The sequence below is a fragment of the Ochotona princeps genome, chromosome 10, assembly GCF_030435755.1.
Source record: "Ochotona princeps isolate mOchPri1 chromosome 10, mOchPri1.hap1, whole genome shotgun sequence".
NCBI classification, from domain to species: Eukaryota; Metazoa; Chordata; class Mammalia; order Lagomorpha; family Ochotonidae; genus Ochotona; species Ochotona princeps.
The window spans coordinates 19,479,923-19,494,479 of NC_080841.1; the positions used below are offsets into that span (position 1 = coordinate 19,479,923).

A 14,557-nucleotide genomic window follows, 5' to 3' on the forward strand; every position below is an offset into this window, starting at 1 on the left:
CACTTGATCCTAGAACAAACTACTCCCATGAGAGGGGAAGAAGGGGAGAGGGGAGACCCGGCAGCAGCAGGCAGTCTCAGGAGCTTCAGGGTCCACGCAACCTGACAACCTGCAGGCCACAATGGATTCTCCCAGGGGAATGGTGGCAGGTAACAGTGGGGAGACCTGCATTCCAGAAGGAGGGACCACTGGCTCAGCCCATCAGTAGGGCCAGGGCCAGCCAGGAGAAGTCCTTGCTCCTGTACTTTACACAGCCAATCACAGTGAGCCCTCCTAGCCCTGGATTCTGTCATGGCCATCGTTCAAGCAGGTCATGGTCATGATCCATTTAACTGTCAATGCCTTGAACACCCCAGCCCTTTTAAAATGCATTTATTTCTACTACAAAGTCAAACAGACAGAGAGATCTTCTATTCCTTGTTTCACTCCTCAAATATCTACAATAGCTGGAGCTGGTCCAGGTTGAAAGCAGAAGCCAAGAACCAGGAACTCAGGCCGAGCCCTTCATGTAGGTGCAGGGACTCAGGTGCCTGACTGCTCACCTGCTCCTCCCAGAATGCACATCGGTAGGAAGTCAGAATCAGGAACAAAGCCCAGGCACTCCAATATAGGATCGGGTGGCCCATGCAGAGTCTTAATTGGTGCTCTCACTCTCCAACTGGACCCAGCCAGTTTCCCCACCGCACAAGAGAGATCTTCCTAGATGGTTATCTGAGACCATGAGCCCCTTCAATGGATCTGTAAAGACCTAAAGATAAAATGCAAGCTCCTTGTCTTGACAGATGATGTCTCAGTCTCTTCATTCAGTGATTCCATCCAATTCTGATGGCTCTACATCTTGGGGCAGGTGCTTGGCACAGGGGTTAAAGCCACCCGCGGGGATGCCCGCATCTCATATTAGAATATCTTGCTCAAGGCTCCTCTACCGTTTGTTTGTTTGTTTGTTTTAGGCTCCTGTACTTTTGATCCAGCTTCCTGCTAGTGCACAGCTTGGGAGGCAGAAGACAGTGACTCAAATCCTTGGGTCCCTGCCACCTACCTACAGGGGATAACCAGGTGGAGCTCTGGGCCTCTGGATTTGGCTTGGTCTAGCCCTGGTTGTTGTGGACATTTTAGGAGAAAACCAGCAGATAGAAGACAGGCTGACCTATCCCCTTCTCGCTTTCCCCGATCCTCTTCCAAATACAATGAAAATAAGCACAATTTTGTAAATGCCATCGTGATAATGATGGCAGCCAGCTTGGATTACAGGTTCATAACCCAATCTCCAAAACGGCTCCTGAGCTCAGCAGGCTCCACCTGGGTCCTCCGCATCTAGTCTGACCTTGGCTACACCTGCCACCACACACAGACAGCTCGCTTTTCTTTTCTGCAGGCTGTGCCATGTCTCTGCTTTTAAAAAACAAACAAAAACCTTCACCCCACTAGTCTTGATTAAAACCTGAACTCCTACTCATGAGCAAAGACCCCTGTGTTCTCTAGACCCTGGCTGTCTTCACCTTCTATCTGCAGGTCCCATGCCACCCTTGGTGCTTGTCTCAGAGTCCTGCTGCCTGCGCTCCTTCTGCCTAGAATACCTTCCTGGTGAGCTCTCTCCTTCCAAAACACCCCTGGTCCCTGGAGACCTCACTGCCACTCTCTCTTTACTGTGCATCCTTCTGCTCCCCTGTACTGTCTCCTCATCCACACTCCTGTCTCCCTTCTTCAGGAGCAAACCCATGATGTCCAGTTATTTTATTCTTCTGTCACCAGACCAGGATTTCTCAGCTGGCAAACACTTTGAGTTGGGTTCTTCTGAGTCCATTGGTCTGCCCTGTGCATTGTACAATGACTAGCAATGTCCCTTTTAGTCACCACAGATCAAGAAGATACAACCAAAACTGTCTCTGGAAAATGCCAGATATCCCCTAGGAAATGGAAAGCAAGTCTGTCCTCAGGTACAATATACTGTGGACGCCTCGCCTGTCTTGCTTGCAGTGCTCCCCAGCACCCAGCACATGAAGGTGCTTGGTGCACACCTGTTGGATGAATGGTGAGTCCTGAGTCAGCTTCCCCATCCTATTCACATCTGTAAACTTAGCTCCCAGTTGGCAGCCCCCTACGCCCCACCCTACAACCCCCTCTCACACTTCTGGCTGCCCTCGCACCCCTGCTCGGTGATACACCTCCTTGCCATCTCCACTTCATGGTCCTGGCACGTACCCCTCCTATCTGCCCTTCACCCGGCCAGCACTAGGCTCTGAAGGGTTCTTTGTCTGTCTTCCGTGCTTATGGCAAAAGCAGCTAGAGGATTATGATTTTGTTTTATTCATATTTGAATCTTTAACACATAACATTAACATACAATCAGTATTCAATAGGACAGCATTTTGCAAGTTTCATGGAAAATTAAATTAAAAGATAAGCTCATTTTGGTGCAACAAATTTTGAAATTCATGCGTAGTTTTTGTATAACACACACTTTCCTTGAGCTGTCTGAAGACCCCTCATACGTGTATGGTGAGATTTGACAGACTAATGGATGGGTGTGTGATAATACAACAATGAGATACTTAACCACATCCATGCAAGCGAACATCGCCCTTCAAAGTTGCCACCTTTAGAGAGTGGGCATTTCTTCAAATGACTATCATTTCTCAAAATACTCTTGACCTTTCCTTGGGGCAAGGCTTTTCGAGCCAACTTTCTCAGTCATGTCAGAAATGTAGTCCTATTGCTTTCTTTTCCAAGTTCATTTTATCTCCTGGAAACCCTATCACCATTGCTGATCATCTCGTCTTACTAACCAAACTTGATCCTTGAATATTGGAGTATTTCTGTACCACGAATCAAATCAAATCTTCTCTGTAAAGCAAACAACAATCTCACAGGTGAATTAAAATACTCTCTTCAGAGGAGTATCTCAGGAGGCTAAGAGCCAACTCTAAACAACTGAGAAGTGAAGGCATCGAATGAACGAGGGTCAGCTGGGAAAACTGCTCCACGGCGCATCTTTCACGAGGATGGGGCCGGTTCTGGGCTGCCTGTTAAACTCCATCTCATATGCAAAGTCATTAAAACAGAGGACACTGAGAAGAAGCAATTGTACAACAAGCAACCAGCCCAGCAGAACTGACACTCCACAAAGCTGAGTTGATTACATACGTTTAGAATAGGAGATACAGAGCAGGGAGGGTTCCCCGCCACCTCAAGGCCATGACAGGGAGCCTAGAGGTGCCACCACACTCCCTCAGCTGTCGCCATGGTGTAGGTATGCTTACAAAGAGTGTCACCTAGCACACAGCACCGTCACCCCCAGCCTGGGGAGGCAAGACACACCCTGCGTCTAAGCCCACCTGACCCAGGGTCTCCTCTCAGGAAGTTTACCTTAAAATCCATCATGATGTCGTGCAGCTGGAATCTGCTGTCCAGGTCCAGCTGCAGGGAGACAGGGCTCACATCTGGAAGCGCAGAAAATGGAAACTTGAGGCCACAGCCTGGAAGACTCACTCTTCCAAGAAGAGAGCTACATGTCGGTATGTTTCTATTTATCTGTTCTGGACTCTCTCTGCTCCAGGCCAAATTTCCTCTCCTTCCTCCCCACCATATCCCGATGTCTTGAACACCATAGCTGTCTCCTGGATGCAGTTCTGTTCCCAAGATCAATTCCTTCCAAAAGCCCACCATTGAGACTGAGTGGAGTGGAACAAAGGCATCCCTCCCTTCTCCACGCTTCCCTTAGCTTCCTGTAAACACTTCTACCCACGGCATCCCACAGGCTCTGAACACAGAGGCAGAAGGCTCTGCTTGCCAACCACCCACATCTTGTGGCCTAAAGAGATTCCTGAGAGAGAGAGAGTGGGCTCCCAGGCGCCCTCCACCCACACCCAATGTAGCACCTCCACCAGCTTTGGCCCCTGTAGGTGGCAGGCACTCACCGTTCTGTGACTGCCACCAGCGCATGGGGCCCGAGGACGAAGCCACGTTCTCCACTCGGTGGCCGTTGTAATTGTGAGGCAGCCTGGAGTCACACTTGCAGCATTTCATCTGCCACTGTGAGGGAGGAAGGCGGCAGGAACTTAGAGGGAGGTTCTGGAGAGAATCCCCTTGCACCCTGACATCCCTGACTACAATCCTTGTGTTGGGGCTACCCCAGCTTCATTAACACACTTGGAAGGATGACTCTCATAAAGCCAGCTATTAACAGGCTGCCTTTTCATTCATTCCCATGTGTCTGTCCCTCCTGTCCCACAGCATGTGAATAGCAAATACAGTTGGGAAAGACACCTAGGGTAATAAAAGAAAATGATTTTACTACATTGTCTGGAAGAGAAACTTGAAATGAATGTAAAGAGAAGAAAGGAGGAAAATGTACATTCATTTACCACCTTCTACTAGACCTGGGTCAGGAAGCTTCCTGTTTAATTTCATCTAACTGTGGCAGCCTGAACAAAGTGGAGTTGCTGAGGATTGGAGAGACGACAACCGAAGAGGTCAAGGCCAGCGGCATTCCTATGATGGCTCGGGTTTCTGCTCTATAAACCGAGGCAGGTTGGATGAGCAGCGTTCATTCTTTCCACAAGCACTATATCCCAGATCCTGCCCTGGCTCTGTGGTCAGCACCGTGAACCAGGCCTTCAGGGAGCTGACACCGTGGAGACTTCAGATGGCCTTCAAGGCCTTCCTGCAGCCAAGCCTGGGACTAGAAGGTATTTGCCAGGCTCCGTATTGCCTGCCAATGGGAGAGATGCTGGCCCAACTGGGGAAGTCCCCAAGAGGCCACACATGTGCCCAATAAGCCTGACCTATGTCTGTCCTTGGAATAAGACAAGCCTCCATGGCAGAACAGAGGCGACCATGACCGCAAAGACCACATGATTCCTGTTCCTTGACTCTGTGCCCATGCACGAATGCATGTACTCCTTTTATTCATCACCCTACACATATACATCACATGACCTGGTCCCAGCTCCCCCATACCTTCACTAAGTAACCCTGACCCCAAACCCTGTGCCCAGCTTCAATCACATTGTGCCAAGAGCTCCAGAATCACTGTCCAGTAGAAACAAGGTTCAGACGAGACCCTCCTTGCCCTGCAGGTTCTCCTGGGTAGGACTCTGCAACACCCCACGTGTTGGCTCTCCATTGGCGCCACCCAGCAGAGCCCAGAAGCAGCCCTGTGACTCTCCCAGCTCATGAAAACGTGTGGGACCCAGGGTGGGGGTGGGAGGTGCTAAGGAGGCTCCAGTGTTAGAATAGCTTGATCTGGAGGAGGCAGGGTGCATACATGGGACCTGTGCCTCATGTCCTAGACACGGCCTCAGCAAGCATCCTGATGCCCGGCCAACAAAGCTCAAACAACAGTGAGCACAGAAGGGGAACTGCAGGTTATTGACCCCAAGATGACTTCCAGCTCTCATCTCCAATCCAAAATAAATGAATTGCCCACACACACACTTCCTAGGGCTTGAGAGTGTCCCAAAATGCAATCACTAATGCTTTGGGTGTTTACAGCTCACAGGACAGCTACCACTGCCCACCTCTTTCTTCCCGCTCACTGTCCATTAGCTTGCTCTGCTATGGTTTTTTTTTGTGATTTATTTATGTGAAAGGCTGAGTGACAGAGAGGATGAGGGAGAGAAGTGGGAGCCGAGGGGAGCAGTACTGTGACACTGAGGGCTCAGGTGCCAATTGAGACATCAGCATCCAAGACTGGAGTGCCAGCTACCCTGCTTCTAATCCCTATCACCCACATGGGAGATCTGCAGGGAATTCTAGTCTTGTGCTTCTACCTGGCCCAACCTTGGCCACTGTGGTCATTTGGTGAATGAACCAACAGAAAGGAAATCTCTTTGTCTCTCTCTGAATCTCGCCCAACTCTGTGTGTGTGTGTGTGTGTGCGTGTGTGTGTGTGACTCTCTCTGTGTCACTTTGCTGTAACCTCAGCATCCAATACAGGTGTTGGTTTGTATCTTGCCTGCTATACTTCATATCCAGCTCCCTGATAATGTTCCTGAGAAAAGCAGCAGAAGATGGCTCAAGTGCTTGGGCCCTTGCTACTCATGTGGGAGACCCAGATGAAGCTCCTGGATTCAGAAAGCCCACCTCCAGTGGTAGCAGCCATCTAGAAAATGAACCTGTCGCTGGAAAATCTCTCTGTCTCTCCCCCTCTCTGTAATTCTGCCTCCCAAACTAAATCAATAAGCCTTTAAAAACAATCAAAATCCTTTAAAGACAGAGATTTACCCCACCCCTAAATGACTCCCCAATACCCAATTCCAGAGCTGGGTCAAACCAAAACCACCAGCCTGGAACCCCAGCCAGGCCTTCCTGAGGTTCTAGGCGCTCAAGCACTTGGGCCATCTTCCTCTGCTTTCCCTGATGCAGCCGGTTGGATTGGATCTGGTTGCAGCTGGATTGGAGCATCTGATACGCAAGCCAGAGCTCTGATATAGGTGTCCCAGGATGAAAGTGGCAGCTTTACATGGGCCCCTATAATTTTTTCCGTAGTGTCTGCTGTCAGAGTATGCATTGATTGTTGGTTTAATTTTGGGGGCATTATCTTCTTTCCTTTTTATAGATGCTCATGAGGACAGCAACTTGCTTTCTACTACCTGGCTTCAATACAATAACATTACATGTGACAATAAGCCTAGGTGATGAGTCAGTCCCATTTTACAGATTAGTGTGCTTAGGCACAGGGATGAAACATGATTTAAACCATCAGTTGGTCACCAGTGTCAGTACCAGGGAGGGTCCCTTTCCACCCTCTCTCATCTCTGTTCCTCTCTCCCAGTCCCTCTCTTCTTCCCCCCTCTGCCATCTTCATCCTTTCATTTCCCTAGGGAGGCCAACTGAGTGGCAGCCCCATGGAAAGCTTGGTCAAGGGTGACCATCTCTGTCTCAGCCCACATTCCCTAAGAGTTTGGTCTGACTCTGAAGTTTATTGAGGAGCAGGGAGAGCCTATGGCAGAGGAAGGGAACTTAGGAAGAAACGTGACATCTGCAGCAGCTCACTCAGCTTGGTCCCCCCAGAGACGGGAGATTAGCGTCCTCTCTGACAACAAGGAGGTTCTGCTGAACTCGATTCCCCTCCAGAACCCTATTTTGGTCCCTGGCTATGAGCATGCCCTTCTGTGCACTCTGCTAGTCTCTAAGGGGCAAACTTTTCCACCAGCCATTCTCTGTCTGCACTCGGCACATGTCCTGAGCGGAGACAAGGGCCAGCTGCCTTCCGGCAGGGGAGGTGGCCTGTCACCAGAGCTCTCTCTCCCCAGCTCTGCTGGGAGCCAGTCCCAGCCCTGCCCTGGCCAGTAGTGCTAGAAACAAGGCTCTTTCTTTCCCTGGGCCATGGGACAAGGAGCCAGAGGCTGCGGAAATGCCCTTGATACTCCCAAATGGCGGGAGGTTATGTAACCGTTAAAAACACTGTTTAGAGACGATTTTTAATTGCATGGTCGGGTGGGTAGAATAACTGTATTGTGTTTAATGAAAGAAAAGAATTGGGCATAGACCTATGTGCTCATTAGGATCCCACGTGTGTTCCTTTAGGGCAGTGGGAAATATCTGGAACGTGCTGCTATCGGAGGCAGAACCATAGGAAATTACTGCTCCTTACCTGTGATGAGTCACTAACATGGCAGCCGCCTGCCTCTCAACCCCGGACAACTGGGGAGTGAGACGATAGGTGTCATTCTTCCTTCTCTGCCACTTTTTAACATGTTCAAACTTTTAGACTGTGAAAGTACCTTAACTTTCATACTCAAGAAAAATAGATGGTATTGTGAGAGGGAAAATCACAAAACCCTGAGGCTGTCCAATGCGTTCAGTTTGGGCTGCTCCCCAGCCTGTCCCCCTTCCCACACCCTCCCCATTGTATCTTCCCCGGAGCAGTCTGGGGCACTCCACGGCTTCTCCACCTTCCTTCCACGTGCACACGCACTGATGAGGGGATCACATGGCCTCCTGGGCTCAAGACTACGTGCTGCTTGTCAAAGTAACATTGCTAAAGGGGGGAGTTAACTTAGACACAGGCTAAGCCAACAGGCTTCAGACAGGTATTTTAAGTAGCTCTGCTTGTCAAGCAGCTTCAGGGAGGGAGGCCTGAAATAGAGCAGCTTCTGGCAGGAGTCCGTGTGAGGACAAGCTGTGAGGGTTCCCATTCCCTCTGGGCCTCGGCTTCCCCTTCTGGGTCACTTTCATATGTTCGCCAGTAGATCGTGTCCACCTAAGAGTGAGAGCGTGCCGGTGGGTAGGCCCTTCAGTGGAGACTCTCCATTTCCACGTGCAGTACGTGCCTCTGTCGCTCCTGGGGATGGAAGCTCTTGGCCACCGCAGCAGCTGCCTCCTGCTCCGAGGTCACTTGGCTGGTTTCCTCTGGCCATGCTACCTTACAACTGCAGCATTATTATCAATTCAGCCTGTCAGGCCCTCAGCCAGTTTGGCTCCTACTTGCCCTCCAGCTGGAAAGTCTGGGCCTGTTCCCATAGCCTAGAGCATTCTAGAAGCTCAGCAGTCTGGCTGAAAGACAAACCCTCCAAGAGAGCTGGGGAAGGGCACAGGCATGAGCAAGAGCCTGCAGGGCCCTGAGTCACAGTGGAGAGGGGTGGAAAGAGAAGCTCCATGCCCTTGCAAGAACATCAGGCTAACTCTGGGGGGAGATGGAAAACAGCTTCTGGTTCTGCACTGCGCAGCTCCCCGCCAGGAGCCAGCTGGATGGGGGTGGGGGGTTGCCTGCATCCACCCAAGAGGCCACCGTCAGGGTCATGGCCGCTAGCCGGGCCCAATGAAAGGAAGCCAAAACCTAAACAAGGCAAAAGCTAAATAAAAATCCAGCTGCCTTCAAGAAAAGACATTTCCTCCATGTCAGCCTCCTCATTGGGTTTGGATGACTTAATGAGGTTCTGTCTTGCTCTAACATCTCATCAGGATTCTACCCTGCTCCCACTTATCAGTCAAAGAGTGAGAGATACTCCAGGCCAGCATACAGGGGAAGCAGGGGGAAAACTAGGCCCTGGCTGCACCAGCTCTCACCAGCACTATGAGGCAGGACCGGGGCAGGAGGGGCCTGCACACCCTTGAGCATCTAGGTCCCACTGCCATCTACAAGGCTCCCCAGTTATTTCCACGTCAACAGGTGTTGCTGGCAAAGATCAGAAGCCACTGCCTGTTGCACGTGAGGGGTGACAGGAGGGCCCCCAAGCTATGCATTTCAACCTCATCATTCTTTTGATTATGGAGTAAAACTTTGAGCAAGGCCTTAGCTCAGCGCAGTCTTGCTCTCCACCCAAACCACTTTCAGAAAGGTTGTTTTTCTGAAGTTGATTATAGAGAAGATGTTTACCACACAGCCAAGAATTACACGGCACCGGCCTCTCTCTAGAGCACTGCGCATATATTATCTCATTTCAAACTCCCAGAAGTCTCTGAGGGTGGTATATTGCCTTTTGCAAATGGTGGCTTCCCCATTCTGCAGGGAACTGAACAAATGTGTCCAAACCCACACCACTGTAAACTGACAAAGATGAGACTCCTGTCCTAGACTGACTCTGAAACCTTCTTGTAAATCCTAATTCAAGGAGCCTGGCAGTCACAGAACAACCACTGGCAATGGCGGAGACATGAGCTGGCTTACAGGACACTGTCTCCTTCCTCGTCTTGGGAAGGGTTCCCTCAACTCCAGATGTAGTGATGTCCTTCTAGAATTAAGAGCACAGAACTGCTTTGTGCAGCTGGAACCCATGCAGGTTCTGCCAGCGATAGTGACCTCTCCCAGTCCTACAGGCAGACAGCAGAGGCTGGGCAATGGGGTAGCATGGTACCCAGGGCCTATGCTTAGCAACAAGGCAGTGAGAAGCTAAGCCAGCAAAGGTGTCGGGCTCCTCCAGGTTTGTCTTCAAACCTTCCCCCTAAACATTTCCCCACTCTTCTGTCCTTAACACCACCACTCTCCCGCCCATAACAACCAGAACCCAAGAGCCTCACAGTTCCAGCAGCCCAAGTTTAGCATCTCTTGGGTGGCAACTCTCTCCCTCCCCACCACCAGCATCCCTTTGCATTTTCTTCTATCACATCAAAAATGATTTATCTGTATCTTACTTTCCAGGACTCTTCGCAAAATGTCATAGCTAAACTGTTGATAAACAAACCTTGGCTGTGTTATCAATTTATCTGGTCCTACTCCCAAGGATGACTACATGGAAAATAAGGAATTTAACAGTGGTTCACTGTGTGGAAATGGTAGGTGCCTTGAAGGTTTCAGATTTGCTTAAAGCTTCTAGGGAAGCAGATGTTTTGGTCAGAGACAGGGTCCCCCTGACTCTAGCATAGAGGTCAAGTATGTAAGGCACACCTCCTCTGCCCAAACACTAACCTTCCTGAGGTTCAAGAACACAGACATGTGTCAAAGAAAGGCCGTGGCTGTGGGTGTGGATGTGTGCACCTGAGTGTGGGTTCATATCCACGCATGTCTCCACGTAGGTTCATGTACATGGATATGAGTGCATGTTTGCACATGTGTACATGTGGGTATTGGGAAGGCAGGGACCTCCACCTGGCAACCACTCCAGTCTGCTTCTGAGCTGTAAAAATGACAGCTAATTAACCTGAGGAATGCACTGTGTTAAAGTGTTATTAAGGCAATTGAGTAATTAAGATTTTTTCCCCCAAAAAAGTGATGTGGGGAGTGGAGGTAAATAAAGCATTTTGGGGAGTACACATGACACTGGAGGAGCTATTGTCAGGAGCAGAAACCAAAGCTGGATATCGCTCAGACACAGCCCTTTGGTTCTTGAGGAGTGTGCACCAGCCCCGTGGGCAGAGGGCACTGCCCAGGACACTCGCACTTGTGCATGAGAGGCTACTGCAGACCCCAGGGTCGCCACACAGCCCAGCTGCCTCCGAGGAGCTGAACATGTGATAAAGGTTGACAAATCCAACTCTTCCCTTCATTAGTATGGAGGTGGCGGTAGAGAGAGCAGCCGGGCCTTCCCAAAGGTCTCACCCCTATTTAGATATCCAGATCCAGACCAGAGCTAAGTCTTCACTGCACTGGCACAACTAACTCTCCATCTGGCTAACACCGGAGGGTTCTCCGGCAGCCCTCTGCCAGAAAAATGGGCAGCCAGCACCTTCGCGGGATGAAGGGGGCTGGCCTCAGGGATGGATGGATTTCAGTGAGGAATGCGAGTGTGCTTCCCGGAGGGAGGAAATGGTAGGGAGTGTGGGTCCCAGGCAAGGCATCCTCCAGCCACAGGCACGAGCACCAGGGGGCAGAATGAGCGAAGGGGCCAGGCAGAGCATTCAGCCCCTGCCCTGTACTATGCCCCGGCGCCTCTGCACACTTCTTCACGCAATACTCACTACTTCCCTTCAAGTGGATGCTGTCATTACTCTCATTTTTTCAAAGAGACTCAGGCATAGAACAGAAATGAATGAGAGTCACACTTTCAGATTAAAGAAATAATGGTGCAATGGGCTTGCCCAGAAATTAGGTAGCGGCTAGAAGAAATAAAACAAGGGGATGGGCTAGGAGTGCAACCCCAAGCCATTCTGGTAAAGACCTGCTCAGGCCCAAACCCAGACAGTTCAGTGAGAGGTTGCAGGGCCAAGTAAAGGATTCAGCAAAGCTGGCACATCGAGGTCCACTCCCAGGACTGCAGCAGGAACCCACAGTCCACTGAAGGAAGGCCTCAAGGTCAATAGGATTTAGCTGATAATCAGAATTGAGTATAGGAGGTACGTGGACTATTTGAGACCGGCCCACATGAAAGAGGCCACACTCAGGGCTGAGGAGTTGGGACAGATGGGGAGCCACTCCTGCAATTGCCATACACTGAGTTTTCCCTGTGCTCATCAGCTGGGTTAGGGGTAGGAGGTGGGAGGAGTTCGGCAGCTGTGTCCAAAGGTCATACCTCCCCACAGCCCTGATGCTCAGGTTATGGCAGTAGGTAGGCAGTAGGTGCTGAGGGACTTTGCACTGGGCTCAGGGCCTGCCATAGCACCCCTTCATGGGACTAGACTTCAGCAAGGTGCATCTGCTGGTGGGAGCTGGCAGTGAGGGTTGTTAGGGAGGGGGTGAAGGTATAGTCACCAGGAAGGTGGCTGTGCATCATGGCCCCCTCATTTCCAGCTGCGACTGTCCAGAATGCCCCTCTGTCTCTAACGCTTCCCAATCAGAACATTGCAACACCTGTGTGCTGCAGTCAGAAGCTTGGGATCCCAGAATGTTCCCAAATACTCCTGATAGCTCAAGGGGACCATAACCACTTCGTGCAGTGCTACAAAAATGAATTGAGGTAATTTATGAAAAACACTCACTACGATGATTTGTACACATAATACACAGCATCACCTCATAATCAATTAGGAGCTAAAAGTGGGGACCGGCACCGCGACACAACAGATTAAACCATCACCTGCCGTGCTGGCATCCCATATAGGCACTGGTTCAAGTCCAGCTGCTCCACTTCTGATTCAGCTCCCAGTTAATGTAACTGGGAATGCAGTGGTGGATAGCATGGGAACTTGGGCCTCTGCAGTCTCTGGCTTCTGCCTGGCCCATTCCCAGTTCTTGCAGCCACTTCGGGAAGTGAACCAATATATAGACTCTCTCTGTGTGTGTGTCTCTCTCTCTCTCTCTCCCTCCCTCCCTCCCCCCCAACTCTGCCTTTCAAGTAAATAAAAGAAATCCAAAAAAAGAAAAAACCTGAACGTAGAACTCAATCAAGTTAAAATCTGAATTCCTAAATTATCACCCAGCCACATGGGTGTACCTGAAGAAGGTTCAAGGACTAGCAGGCACCTGTGTGCCTGCAGGTGCATGTCCTCGGTGCTGGGAACAATGGGTACCAAGAAGGCACAGTGTGGAAAGCAGAGAGAAGAGAAAGAAGAGAGGCAGAGGATGATGCTGGTGGTCAGTCATCAGCTCATTCTCAAAGAGGAGCAAAGGGGGTGCCCTAAAGACCACCTCACCCAGTTTTCACTGAGGGAAGAGAAGGTACCATCTCCTGTGCAAGGCCACTCTGCAATGGATTGGCAGCCCTGGAACCGCCCATCCTTTACTCCTTCTAAGAAGCCACATGGACTTATTTCCCTTTACAGAAAAAGCCAGTGTTCTCAGAGGACAAAAATAGCTGAGTATATCCATCCCCCGGGTTGCAAAAGTCTAGACTTCTCTTTTGCAAGTACCTCATTTTGCTCTCATGGGGCTGCTTAAGAGCTGGGAAGTGGGCTCCCTGGGCAGCTGAAAGAGGCAGAGGGCAGGCCAGGGAGAAGCCAAAAGTCCAGGCCTAGAGGGACAGAAGTATCCAATAGCCCTGGGAGCAAGGGCCTCCGCTTGCTCCCCCTTGCTGAAGGTGAGTCAAACAGGATTCGGCATCAGGCTCCCTGAGCTCTTAGGCCTGAGACTCTGTGGCAAAATGACATGGGGAGAAACAGTGTGGAGGGAGCAGCTGGACTCACTCTGTTGCCTAGAAAGCTCAATAGTGCCAGTCCCCTGGTGCCTGTGGAGTAATCTGGGCCCACAGCGGGCCCTCATCTTACCCAATGCTGTCAAATGGGTCTCCCACATCCAAGTGGGTGAGATGAAGAGCCCACAGCCCTCCCCTGCTCGCTATCTCCAAAGTCATCCCCTAGCACCATCCAGCTATGACTAAAAGTAGCCAAGGGCACAGAGGGCCACCACCCAGCATCCTGGAGACAAAGTAGCCTGGAACGTGGAAGCCACTGGTCACCCCTTTCTCCACCGTGACCATATGGCCACTCTGTCCCTCTCCTTCCTTCTCTCCCCAACCCTCTCTTTGTTTCCCCAAAAGCCACAGATAGAGACCACTCCTCACCCATTCCCTGGAGCAAGCCTGCGTTTTGAAGGCAGACAGATGGCAAATGAGACTCTGGAGACACAAGAAGACATGCAAAGATTGGATTTCCACTCCAGCAGATGTGAGGAGTATACACAGACCCCAGCTTGTTGAGCAGAAAAGGGGAGAAAGCCATAATTGCTGCCAAACAGGCCTAGAGGCAGTGGGTAAGGTCTTCAAGAAGGCCGGTTACCCAACAGGCAGTGGGAACAGGCAGTGTTCAGTTCTGACCTGAGTACTAACAGGTTCTCTGACCCTGCCTGAGAACCTCAGAGCACTCGCTCATGCATCTCCCTGAGCCGGGTCCTTTGACAAATCTGTTTTCCACCTTGCCCATCAATGTGGATCCATAAGGTTGTGAGATGAGGAAGCTCACTGGTTACACATGATGGACGCCGAACATAGAAAGCATACTTTAGGCTATTGTCACATATTCTCTTGCCAGCCCTGCCCCATCACACTCTGATCCTGGTCAAAAAGACAGTGGCAAAAAATCATGTTACAACCATGCCAGCTGCCTCCCCCACAACATCCTAGTTCCCATGCATGCCCCTGGCCTTGGCTTATCCATCAATGATGGCACACAGGGTGCTACACCAAAGTTTGTCTACTTAGTTCCAAAACTTGAAACACTATCCTACCCTTGCTTAAGAGCTAAGGACAACAAAAACAAAATAAAGAAAACCCCAGTTTTATCCAGCAGATAAGAGTCACAAGTT

General features: G+C 50.5%; 1 protein-coding gene across 3 annotated transcripts in view; it reads right to left on the reverse strand.

Annotated features, from left to right (window-relative positions):
• LAMB3 (laminin subunit beta 3) overlaps positions 1-14,557 on the reverse strand; it is a 161,306-nt gene that overhangs the window by 20,614 nt on the left and 126,135 nt on the right. For all 3 annotated transcript variants that reach the window (XM_058669131.1, XM_004578684.4, XM_058669132.1), the window contains 2 exons: positions 3,918-4,032; positions 3,367-3,440 (listed from right to left, as the gene is read on the reverse strand). In XM_058669131.1, the coding sequence (XP_058525114.1) occupies positions 3,367-3,440; positions 3,918-4,032 (189 nt within the window). The remainder of the gene's footprint in view (positions 1-3,366; positions 3,441-3,917; positions 4,033-14,557) is intronic.